Source organism: Brienomyrus brachyistius, chromosome 6, assembly GCF_023856365.1.
Source record: "Brienomyrus brachyistius isolate T26 chromosome 6, BBRACH_0.4, whole genome shotgun sequence".
Lineage (NCBI taxonomy): Eukaryota > Metazoa > Chordata > Actinopteri > Osteoglossiformes > Mormyridae > Brienomyrus > Brienomyrus brachyistius.
Window position 1 is genome coordinate 13804229 of NC_064538.1, and position 13330 is coordinate 13817558.

At 43.9% G+C, this 13330-nt stretch overlaps 1 protein-coding gene across 7 annotated transcripts in view; it reads left to right on the forward strand.

The window, feature by feature from the left end:
- The window catches only part of LOC125745203 (voltage-dependent L-type calcium channel subunit alpha-1D-like), a 75406-nt gene that overhangs the window by 6546 nt on the left and 55530 nt on the right, over positions 1-13330 (forward strand). For all 7 annotated transcript variants that reach the window (XM_049017791.1, XM_049017795.1, XM_049017796.1 and 4 more), the window contains exons 2-3: positions 1881-2205; positions 3531-3636. In XM_049017791.1, coding sequence (XP_048873748.1) covers positions 1881-2205; positions 3531-3636 — 431 coding nt within the window. The remainder of the gene's footprint in view (positions 1-1880; positions 2206-3530; positions 3637-13330) is intronic.

The following is a 13330-nucleotide window of genomic DNA, read 5'->3' on the forward strand; positions in this document are numbered from 1 at the left end:
TTAAACAGCACGACCGTTTTCCCCGTGATGCGCGTCTCATTTTGAGATATTTGGTGAGGTAGTATAATATTTAAAGCCATTCGCGATATTTGCAAACTTGGGCAACTTGTAGTCTAAATTTAAGGTCAGAGCGGTCCTGCAACGCTTAATTCTACTGGCGAATTGACGTCACTTGTCATGTGTTTCTTTTAGTTATACATGTATGATTTTGTTTTATTTTACGATTGAAATAATTCCATAAGATGCAATGAAACAGTGGCGCAGAAATGAAGCACTTAAGAATTAATTGAATCAGTAACCTAGCAATGTGCCGGCTGTTCTTAGCGAGGTCAGACGCACCATCGGACGGGCGCATTACAGCGTTTTCATAATTGTTCATTAAGGGATTTTTTTTTCCATAAAATGTATCGGCCTAATATAATTGCAAAATGATTATATGGATGATTTACAGGCCGAAAAGCCTGTCCCTATTTAATACCTGAAAGGTATCATTTTAGGTTTGACTATTATAAAATCCTATTTGTCCATGATCGCAGTTTATTTTATTTTAGCGGCTGTGCTTGGGTCCCATTGAAACATGCTGAATTTAGGTAGGGTTTGACTTGGAAAACTGTTTTGTGTCATAACATGTCAAATTAAACAAGTTACTCCCAGATTCCGTCGACAGCTATTTGCCTGTTCATTGTACCCTCAGAGTTAAAAGGATATCAAATGTAGTGGGAGCATCAGAAGCTCACTGGTTGCACGGAAACTGTTGATATCTGATGCACCTAATATTGGTCACAATTCAGCAATGTCACAGCTGTTTCTGTCATTGGCAAATTATTACGCTTTCCTATAGGTAACTGTATTAATTTTCCTATAAGAACGGACCACAAGCAAATACGTTCGGGGTGCTTTTGAGAACCGTATAAAATTTTGCAGCAAAATCATATTTGCCTACAGATTCTGTTTTGAGACCATTACATAAGAACCGCTCTGTCAGACGTTTTATCCTTCTTAGTTAATGCTTTCTGTTTGCTCGTGTAATTAATGTGAATTGCAACATTTTAATTGGAATCCTTTAAAAAGTTGTGGTAGCTAGAGAACCTGTGACTTAATGCATGCTGCTAGAAGTTTCTCGGGATCTTGCAGTTACATGTACATAATCTGATCAGTGTTGTATTTAGTCAGAAACTAGCCCATGCAAATGACAGACTGCATTAGTCACTTAAGATAGAAGCATCTGGTTATTAACTTAATTAATAATGATAGGTCCCCCTTTACAACAATTAGCCCAGCGACTACATCTGTTTGCAGTCACAATATAATCATGTCACCATTTTTTTGTGTGTAGTTTAATAAGACTATATTTCAGCTATCTGAAATGGGGACAAAAATAATGCAATGAATTTAGTGTATGAGAAGATGAGGGTTTTGGTTTTTTGCAAATTCTTGTTGGCTGCGATGGGCTGGTCCCCCATCCTGGGTTGTTCTTTGCCTCGTGCCCATTACTTCCGGGATAGGCTCCGGACCCCCCGCGACCCAGTAGGATAAGCGGTTTGGAAAATGGATGGATGGATGGATGGAAATTCTTGTTTGTGAACTTAAGAAGGTGCATCCTTAAATATGCCTGTCTTTAAAAAGGCACTGGAGTAGGAAAACTCGTATATAAATCCTACACTGACCGTTGCACTTCCGCCCACATCTCCTGCATTTCAGACAAAAAAATAACATATTAGTATCCGCTGCTTGTCAGAGACAATAAATTCTGGTTGTCCGGGAGCAGGAAGATGCCATCATGTATTTCAGATGCATTCGAAACATGTATGAGTCCATTGAGTTTGACCTCTGCATCAATAGCCTTTTTTTGCATCTTTTCCTTTTCTTTTTCCTCTCAGGGGCAAATTATGCCAGCAGCACTAGAGTCCCTATACCTGGTGACGTGCCGACCCTCTGGTCAGACCGGCCTGCAGGCCCCCCGCCGACCGCTCTCTCCTGGCAGGCCGCGATCCATGCCGCCAAGCAGGCTCGGGCCGCCCAGACCATGAGCACCAGCGCCAGCTGTGCCGTCCCGGTCGCGTCGCTGTCCCAGAAGAAGAGGCAGCAGTACGCCAAGAGCAAGAAGCCGAGCGGCGGAACTAACAGCAGGCCACAGCGCGCCCTCTTCTGTCTGAGCCTCAGCAACCCCATCCGGAGGGCCTGCATCAGTCTAGTAGAGTGGAAGAATCCTTTTCTTAAGGCTGCCTTCTGGGTAGCTCTCCGAGGGAGCCCCCGGGGGTGTGTCGCCATGAGTGTCACTTAAAGTGGGGGTTCTCAACCTTCAGTCCGCAGACTGCTACTGGTCCCAGTGGCCTGGGGGGTTTCCAAAAATAAATAATGTATTTTCAATTTTTGTGCAACCCCCCCCTTACATTATGCTCCGTTCGCTTCTGAAAAGAATGGAAACGGTTAAATTTCTGAAATCGTCGATCGATCCACCAGACCCCCCCCCCCCCTCCCCTGCACGGCCATTTTACGGGTCTGTGAAAGTTTTGTCCAATGTGAACCAATCCGTGGACATAAAAAGTTCAGAAAGCACTAATCAGAAGGACATCATGTAGTTGGGTTTATTATGAACGAAACGTTAATTTATTGTGACTCTTTTATATGTATATAGCATATATGCACGTAAAATCAGGTTTGTAATACCTCTGTATCCCCCAACAGATTTGTTTTGAATGCTTAACAAATCAACCTGGACACAAAATGCTATAAGGTTCCACTCAACTATAGGAGGATAGTAAAAGAAACTTTTATAAAAGAAATATTAGTACAAGTCTGCCTGTGTGGCTGTACAATATAACAGGCAATTAGTGTTGGGAAGACAGTCCATCATATTCAGGTGTTTAAAATCTAGTAAAATATTGGTTTTGAAAGCCAAGTGATGCCAGAGTATCTGTCCTTCCTGCATCAGCCATGTGAATGAACAGAATGAGTCACTTCAGGCTTGTTCAGTTAAAAAAAGTGACACTGCTTCATATGACTGTTAAATACTGCAAATGAATTGGAAGTGACTCTATCGCCCGTGTGCCCCAGAACTGATGAGTGCTTTTTGATGTAGCCTGTGCCTACAGCAGTGGCCCCATGCTGTGTGGGTTAGGACTTAGACTCCCTGTCCTCAGAGGAGAACCTGGGGGGTTGGGGGATGCCCGTTTCCGTCTGAAGGAAACGTGCGACACACAGGTTACCTGGGAAAAAGTCAAACCGTAACACATCCTGCACATGAGGCGCAGTGGTTCCTTTGTGGGTGGGTATACCGTATAACTGCATATATGTGCTCCTCTGGCAATTTTAGGTGGGTATGTGGTAAAAATTTTTAGAGGTGGGTGTACGCTATATACCCGCATATACCCATCACTGCACCGCTGCCTTGCACTACCAAGTGCTGGCTTTAGTTATTTGGGCTGTTGGAATAAATGAATCTTTTATATATAAGTTGCTTTTCATTGACATGTGTACTTGTTTTGTGGTGGGTCCATTCCAGTTTCTCCTTAACTGTTTCTTTTCAGGCCATTTGATATCTTTATATTACTGTCGATTTTTGCCAACTGTGTGGCCTTAGCTGTTTACATTCCCTTCCCAGAAGATGATTCCAATTCCACTAACCACGACCTGGTGAGTATATCTGGCCTCTCTCCTCCGCTCTGATTGGCTTCCCTCGGATACGGGCTTTGCAGCCCACTTGGCAGGCGCCTTGCACCCGTACGCACTGGGGTGCCAGTGACACACTGTTTTATTGGATTTGGCTCCTGAGGATTCTCTCTTTGCTTCCTTGCTTCGTTTATGAATCGCTTGTTATTTGGGAGAGCTTATCTGTGCCCTCTGCCTTTGGCATTATCTGCTTGGCGCTTCTTGACGCTTAAGTCTCAGCTCACCTGATCCAATGGCTCGTCAGTGGTCTTGCGTGTCATTAATTTGTTGAAGCGAGGGGATACTTCAGGTCATGCTGGTTTGTTGTCGCATTTTCTTGGCATTGTTAGTACAGCTGAGGTCAAAAACTAGTGGCAGGAAGTGTTTTCTGTTGGGCATTGGCAGTCTCACATTTCTTGAAGTCATTGAGGCAGCCTTGATGTGTATGTTAGTATGCGACTTGCACCATGCTCTGCTGCATCTCGTCCTCTCATTCCTTCCCCAGTACACCTGTTCTTTTTATTGATTTGCTTTGTTCATAGTTTCATGTTCCTGGGTCAAGGCTCTGTGGTGTTTAAATGGAACTTTATATGATGTTTATACATGCATTGTAGTGTGTGTGACATGAAAGTTGGTGTGTGTTCAACAATGGGATTGGCTGCTGTTTGTCTCTTAGGTTTATATCGTGATAATTGGAGGGAAAATTTTAGTCGCGTGTGACAGGACAGGACCCTCCCCTCAATAAGGCATAATTTGGTTTCATAAGCAATAAGATGATGATTTCTGTATCATTCAGTGACATTTGGATCATGACTGTATGTTTGTATTTTTATACTTGGAAAATAGTTAATTTTCCCATTAAATGTGTCTCTACAGCAAGATCGAGGGAGAACAGTTTGAAAGTAAAAAGCCTCAGCACAATATAGAGCTGTAGTTTTTAAAACATTACATCGATTTAGCAAAGCACATATTAAGTGCTGGTGTCAGCATCAGCAATTTCCTGGTCCTCTTCAGGCCATGTCAATTCTGTTCTCCCTAGACTTCCAATTAAAGTACAAATCTGAATATTTTTCAATGTTTTAAGCCCAGAGCAGTTGAAGTTTATGGTTCATGTATTTTGTTCATTGAGAAAAGGAGTAAGCTGGAGGCAAGTGGTAGCTGCCAGAAAGTCTTCTTACCTCAGTCACTATGAGGCGCTTCCCAGTTCCTTATACTGGAGTTTGAGTGATTTAGTTTTGTTGACGATAGAAGCACCTGCCACTAACACTCTTCTATCTGTGATTGTTCATGTGATTCCGACCCAGCCGACCACAAGCGCATGTTAAAGCGGACGTTGGTATTCCTGAAAGATGGGATGCAGGTGTCCTTATGGGGCCACCTCCCCTCCCACCTGACAGGCAGCGCATGTCTGTCTGTCTGTCTCTGTCTGTCTGTCTCTGTCTGTCTGTCTGTCTGTCTCTGTCTGTCTGTCTCTGTCTGTCTGTCTCTGTCTGTCTGTCTGTCTGTCTCTGTCTGTCTGTCTGTCTGTCTCTGTCTGTCTGTCTGTCTGTCTGTCTGTCTGTCTGTCTGTCTGCGTGCGTGCGTGTGTGTGTGTGTGTGTGCGCGCGCCATGCAGCACCTGTGATGTGGCCTCCTCTGCTTTAACGGTAAGTCACACGTGCCCCGGAGATTACTGTCCGGTTTGGCTTGGCCATGATCGTGGGGGTTGTGGCGCTGTGCTGGAAAGAAGCATACAGTCTGCGCTGGATGGAGATGGCGGATAATGAAGCCGGTCCCCGGGACCCTCCGGTTTGACAGGCACTCGCCGTGCCGGTCCTGGCCGTAATTAAATATAGATCATAAAAGAGGAAGCCTGGCTTAGTGTTTATGATATGCGCTGTTGACATTTCCCTGCCAGTGTTTTAGATCCAGCGCTGACTTGTGGCTCCCGGGGTGATGATTTAAGCCGCTCGTCATTCCAAACCAGCGGCAGAAGCCACGGATAAATATCCGTAAGACGTCACCATGCTGCTCTCGTGCGGCTTCCAAAAGGTCACGGTGTCCTTGTCGGGAATGTGGCAGACTCGGTAGTCACAGGGGATGTGGGATTCCTCCGAATGACGCAGCAAGTGCCGCCCCTCACGCCTTAATCCTCAGCCTCTCACACATTCCCGCTCGTCCCTGCTGCGAGACACGGATATGGAAGGTGCTCGGTGATTTCTGCTGTTCTCTGGAGAAAATGTCAGTGTTGTGTCTTTGGCCTTGAGAGGGATTAAGGGTTTAGCCGGGGAAGCGAGCGGCTCTGCTGGCAGGACGGCTTATTTATTTCACCCTCTTTTTCCTGCGGTGCCATAAAGGTAGCTGAGCCCCAGCCACTAGCGATGCGCTTCCCTCCTCACTCATACATTACTGAGCTGCATCCTTCACCTTAGCCGTAGCTCAGCCAAGGTGACTTACCTTCTGGAGGCTCGTGTTGGGTGGGGGGGGGGCGATGGCTCTCCAGCTTCACGCCGTTCATCTTCACCCAGCTGACGTCGTGCCTCTGGCCAATGTCACGATTAAGGAACACGTCATTCATATCCTCTGTCCCGAATGTGACTGATGTGTGGAGTGACTTAGACCTGCTCTGGTTGATAGAGATTCTTCACACCATGGCTGGTATTTCATCGTAGAGATGCACTAGTACCAGCAGCAGCTGCAGAGGCACCAGCTGAAGGGGGGGTTATGCTGCCATGTTGCTGTCAGTCTTGGTCATCTTGTTTGCAGTCTGTCTTCTGGCCTTTGCATGGCTATGCTAAGGTGTACATCAGACACCTGAGAAAATGCCCAGATGATATTGCCTAATGAAGGAGCTCTTCCTAATGAGTTGCATTTTGCCAATGACATGCTTTTGCAAGTAACTCAATAAAATCCTCCATAATACACAGGATTATCAGGCTCATCATTCCTGAAACAACTCATAGCTTTTCTAGCCATGTAAGACGCCAGAAATTTATATGTGCAGCAGTAATCGAGGGTTCTGTCTTTTTATAGGACATAATTTGTAATTAACATAATTAATCTGGACATAAATGGAAGCGGCCGCGCTTTGGAGGAGAACGGAGACGGCTTTGAAGCGTCTTCTGTTTGAAGCTGGCCTCTGGTAATAGCTTAGATTGCCCAGTGGTGACACCTGGTTTCAATGCTCCTTCAATATGCATCGGATTATGGTGAAAATGGCCGCTGCTGGGCTGGCAAACAGATCCGTATGGTGGATTGGGATGGTGGGGCGATTCTCTCCAGTGGCCTCAGAAGGAGTTTGATATTAATTTTGAAGTTATAAAGATTTCATCATTTCATCATAAGACTAACACTGTTTAGCGGGCTACTTAACTGATCCATATGATAAAATGATTTTGTCTGGTACATGACTACAGTCTTAGGTATATGTTTCGTCCTTGTGCGATTCATGCACAGCGAATTGGCGTCAGTAATGCGCAGATTCGTAGTGAAAGATAAGAAGGCAGCTGACATAAATGCGGGAAATAGCGAGATGTGCGTTTATGAATCGTTACGGCAAAGCCCAAAATATCTGTGTTTTCCAGCATCGTTAAGTCCTAAATAGATAGCCGTTCTTGTTGATTTTTTTTGGGGGGGGGGGGGCTCCCCCATCCCCTCTATTTTCAGTACCCCTGGATCTCCCCCTAGTGGTTGGTAGCAGGGGCAGAGGGGACACAGAGGCATGGATGCAGCTGCATCGGGGCCTGGTCTTGAGTTCCAGCCCCTTGCGGGACTGAAGGGACGGGATTTAAGTTTGTGATTATTGTGACTAGTTTGACTGTATAGCTCGCCACTGGACGTTGCTCTGTCCCTCTCCTTACAGAAATGTTCATGCTGCTTCATCACTTATGCTTTATTTTCCGTTTGCATTGTTCTAAAATGAATTAGTCCCAAATTGCATTATGTTGTTTTTTTTCCCTGTGATAATGCCTCTCGGTAGAGCGATTCTCCGGAAGTGCTGTGTGTGGGCACAGAGTGGGTGTCGTACAAGAAGAAGGTCGTACAAGAAGAAGGTCAAACACGTTTGCGTCTTTTTTGCTCAGTGAAAATAAGGCGGGAGATATTCTGCTGAAGGACGGAGGGGTTACGACAATGCTGCCACCTTACATAAACGGGTGTCCGACACCGAGCCCCCTCTCGCTAGGTCCTTCTTGTTTATGGCTAATGACGTAAGTTTATGGTAAGTGTATCACCTCCAAAAGAGACTGTTTCAAGGCTTATCCTCTGGTGCGGGGCTCTCAGGTTGCTGTGTGTCTCTCCTATGAGAGCCGCATAATATTGGTGCTTCACTATTCATAAGGTTCCCTCGAGGACTGCTTCACCATTGGTCTAGATGTGGAGCTATTGTTTGCACCTCTACCTCGGCACGTCTTCCTTCTATAACCTAAAACTTCCAAAATCGCCCTGTTTCACTCCACATTCGACCCAAGGAAATGATTTTTGGCCTGAAACTGACAGTAGTAAACTACAAAAATAACTGCTGTGTTCTACATACATTTATGTGATTTCAGTATTTAAAAAAAAAAAAGTACTTTCAGGCAAAGTTTTGGTTCCCATTGGGTGATGTTGTCAATGTGCCTGCTGCTTCACATCTCCAGAGTCGCGGGTTTGATTCCCATCACTGCTCTATGTTTGTGGAGTTTGAATGTTAAGCCACGTTTGCGTAGGTTTCCTCTTGATATATCGGTTTCCTGGTGTCCCTGAATTGCCCCCACTGTGTGACAGTGTGTGGGTTCTTCGTCTGCCGCCTTGTCCTCTTCTCGTGCTCCAGGGTCATGTGACCCTGTGTTGTTTATGGAATATGGTTTGATGATTGGCCTTCAGTGTGGTAGGCGTATTATTGCGGTAAAACTAGGTATATTCTCAATGCAGCAACTTCATACTATCAGGTCCTTACATGTGGCCCTGTAATGGATTATGTCAACAAGTCGTATATTTAAAGCCCCCAGATAATGCATAATTTCCCTTCAGGGTCTCTGAAGAATGGTCTCTGGTTGCTCTGATCCCCACAGACCATCGTGTGCTCCATTCAGTCGATTTTAATTACAAAATGGAGAAATGTAATTAATCGTCATGCCAACCCATGTTTGATTTGGACTGGGAAAGTGGCAAAGCTCAACCATTTCCAGTAAAATAAACAAATTAAGCCTTGTTACTACAGACCTGTTATTCTGGATCCTAGTGACATTGAACAGTACAGCAAATAACAATATGGAGACAGGAAAAAAACAGTCATTTCTGTGTCACTTTTCCAAGCTATTAAGCTCGTGTTCCCCTGGTCAGTGCATTTTGTCTTGCGACAGGTTTTAGGAAATGCCAACATTGTGTCTGAGCCCATTAGTAGTGGACCTGCAGAGATTCAGAATATTCTTGTTTTTTGTAGATCTTTTTAAAGATTTACGTAGGATTATGTTATGCTGCCTTATCCTGTCATTCTTAGTGGTTTAGCGATGGGTAGAAAGATAAACGGATGATGGTTTTGACTTGTTTTCTCAGGCAGAGAATCTTTGGGGGTGCCCAACTTGCATGTTGTATTTTTTTGCTCCTGTGACACGTTAAGTTCAATTGCTGGACTTGTATGCTTCTGTAAAACTTAAATGCTCATAAAAGACAAATTTGTCATGATCCTCATCAGGGTGCATGCATCATAAAACAGTGTGTGCGTTTATTATTGCATATCATTGTATTTAACCCAATTTTTTTATGTAACAGGCTTTATGGCAGTCTGTTCGTAAATATGAGTTGTCTGTAAGTCAGACTTTCTTAACCCAGGCACTGCCTGTACTGATGTGACATGCCCTTATAACTTATGTTCCTGGTAGGCTGGCAGTGTATTAGCACGGATTTTAAGCGTATGTGAATCACTAGAGTAAAACTGAACTCCATCCAAGTTTAAGCGTCAGTTCTAATCTAGTGCCCAAAGCCAGTTGACTTAGCGTGCTTGAGCTGTGACTTAACTCTATGCTGTGCTGAACAGTAGCAGAGCCAATGGGAGAGCTGGGCCCGAAATGGAATTGGCCCATTAGTGTATTATCCCATCCTCATTGGCTCTGACTGATGTAAGTCATAGAATGCAAAATGCAATTTTCCCGTAGTCATGTGACTTTGTATAATTTTAGAAGGTCCCTGAATTGTATGAATATCCACAAATCATAGCCATAGAGCAGGCGCAGTCAATCTTATCTTCGAAAAGCCACTGTGTATGCAGACTTTGTGGGTAACCTTTAGGTCAGCGGTTCAAACCCAGGTGTGAAGACTTCAGCCAATGAGTTCAATTAATAATCTAACGAGGGAGTTGCAGTGAAAACCCACAAACACAACGGCGAATGTGAGATGCACATTAAGAAGCTGATACGGCATATTAATCCATCCACAGTTTCCTAATACTATTAATAGACCGTTAGTCTAAAGGGTTAATAATCTCGGCTATGTGTTATGACTTGGCTCAATGAAACAAATAAGTTTATGATCACATAACGATAGTAAAATATATCAATGTTCAAATGTAATCACAACAGCTTGCCTTTACTTAAAGCCTTTTATATCCAGGTCAGTAAGGTAATTAAACTCCATTTTAGCCGCTTGCACTTGCAACCTTGTTCCTGTGGTGGAATAGGATCTAGGGGCTTAGAGAAGAGGTGCATGATGGGATTGTGGTCAAGAGTTGACTTGTTTGCCTGTGTATTTGTAATTATAATTTCCAGTAAATACCACAGTTCAGGGCTGTAGGTAAGGATATGGAATTAATCTGATCACTTGACTCCAGCTCCTTTACCAGCACTGACCTCCTCAGTGCCTTAAAAACTGCAGCATCTCCGCCTCTCAGTCTAATGTTCCCTTTCATCATCATTAATGATCTGGATCCCTGGATGCTTAAGCTCCTTCACTGAGCACAGACTGCACTCACCTGAGAGGAGTAGTCCACTGTTTCCGCGGAGAGCAGCATGGCTGCACATTTGGCGGTGCTGATTCTCATTCCCACTGGTTCACACTTGGTAATGAATCACTCCGGTCCGTGCTGGGGGTCCTGAGAAGTCATTTCTACCCTCTCATGCTGGACTATGGAGTGCTGAGGGCTTTAAGCGACTGTAAGACATCATATGTGCATCATATGGTCTCTGCTGTTACTAATAAAATACAGTGACAGAAGTTTCAATGCCTTTCAGGGGTTGGAAGAGTCACTAGATTCTGCGATTTCGTACCTTTGCTCCCTGATTCAGCTGATGCCAAATCGTAAACAGTGTTGCCCTGTGCCTATTTTCATTGTTCCTACAAAACAATAACTGTAAAGCACATTTTGACTGTGTTTTTCTGTGTGCTAATAATTGTCTGAATATTTTCAAATAATGGAAATAACAAGTCTAATTATTATTAATTTTATGAAGCATTATGTCGTCATCACCAGTTTATACGGTGCACTGCCAGCTGTCAGTGTTTTTTTAGTAATGCTTTCTTTGAAAGAATAGCAATATATCAGTATAATTCTAGTTTAAATATTCTGTATATATTAGTAGGTGTCGTTCACACCACTGACACCAATCTTGTGCTACTGAACATTTCTTTCTAGATAATATAAGATTCTTATGCATCATTCTGATAGTTACTCTAGAAAGGAACGTTCTGGCTGCTGGGCTCAGCTATGGTGCCAAGGCAGAATGTATATCATGCAACATGAGTCTGGAACTGCTCTGCAGGGATCTGGTGTCGCTCTGCTGTGCAGAATTCCTCTGCTTCATGACCATTTAATGATGGCAGAAGGTACTGCTACAGGCTCCTCTTCAGGCTTTGGAGTCATTTCTCCTACATTGACATATATTATCCATTCCGGGTGATTAGGAGGGCCTTGAAGGACGGATGGGTTTGTCCTTGTGCTTCTGCCTGTTGACAGTTTATGCCCTGGAGCACTGTCATCTTGGAGTATACTTGTGAGTATGCTGGGAGTATTCCCAGTGGGGATGATGTGCATTATAATGGGATAGAGATACTTGCTCTGGACAGAAGTGTCTCACACTGTGATGACTGACTTCAAATGAAATCGGTCAACTGGCGAATTTCCTCCAGCTGTGCAAAGGAGCAGTATCGTTAAATTGTCCGTAAGGTGAGAGTTCATCTGTATCATTATGTTTGTATATATCTTTCGATGGAATGGCATCCTGCCCAGGGTACAATCGAGAATAATACTGTACCCATTAGGGATGGGCTCTAACCCATGGTGACCTTGACCAGGAGAAGCGTTTGGAAGATGAAGGGATCATCTGGAAATGTAGGGATCCATGGTTTGTAGGCATACTTCCTTAAGATGAGAATGTGCTGCATCAGACTGACAAGCCTGTAGGTCTTTAGCTAACTGCAAGCTGCATAACCTTCTCGTATGTGTGGAAGCTGCATGTTCTCAGCATATTTAAGTATCGATCAAAATTTTTTCTTTGGCTTCACTAAGTTCATTTTCTGAAAATGCCAATCATAGGATAGAAGGTTTCTCATGCGGCTCCCTCCTCCTCATCAGAACACAAAGGTGGTTGTTTCCTCCTGTGTATTATTGTTAAAAGTAAAATAGCATAATGTGCACTTGGTTATAATTACCTAAACTGTGGCAAACGTAAATACTTTCTTGCTGGACTCCACACACACAGGTGGGTTGGGATTCGAGTGCAGCCCACAGCGCTAAAGGTGTCAGGCCACAGTGCTTAAATATAACCACGGCTGTTTCTATCAAAGGGTCGTGGGAGAATAAGGCCAGGAGAGATTAATACACATTTGTAACTGCAATTTGGGTAGAATTTTGTTTGTTACTAAGTCCACATAGGCTGTATTTGCTGAGAAATAATAAATCAGCATTGAAGGAATATAATGACCTAGTTTTATTTCGACACAGAAAATGAGCAATAAGTAACAAATGTGTGTTCAATCTGATTCGGGGGTTACATGGCAGATACTGTAGCTTAGGGTCATGGGAAATGCGGTCCTCAGGGGGAATGTTTAACTGAGACTGTCATCTTTCTGGTCTGCCAGAGAAAACAAGAGCCTTTTGCTCGTTAATTTTCTGAAATCCAAATCTTGGCATCCCGCTCCTGTTCGATATATGAAGGAGTATTCATTTATGAACATTTTTGAACAGCTAATTTTAAATGTGTGGTTTGTCTCTTCCTTCTCCTGCAGCAGTGAAAGGGCTGAGTGTTCCCCAGGCATCCTCCCACCGGATGCTGTGTGCTCACGGAGCCGCCGCAGCTGCTTGGATGTACTAGAAAACGACCGAGTTACTCGATTTTAATGACTTTAAGATATTCGGCTATGCAGGTGCAATAAAAGCAGCAAACCCAGATCTGGAGTCTGACAATGATGTCCGTCCATCCCACAGATTTCAGTTTTTTTCCCTGTTATCTGCGTGTTCTTTCCTGGTGGTTTGATTCAGAAAGCAAGGTAATTGAAATACAAGCAGAAACAACCTATTTTAACCTAGATAATGCCAGTCAGAAGACAGGTTCTTTTTTTTCCCTCTTCCTCTAGTGATGGGGGACGGTTTGAAATGCACTGTGGGATTACCGTGTGCTGTCAATCGCAGATGTAATGTAGGCTTATAGAGTGATGTAAACATCAACCCACTCACTCCAGGAGAAGGAGGAATAGAATCGGGGATAGTCTGATGTACTACAGAAGTACA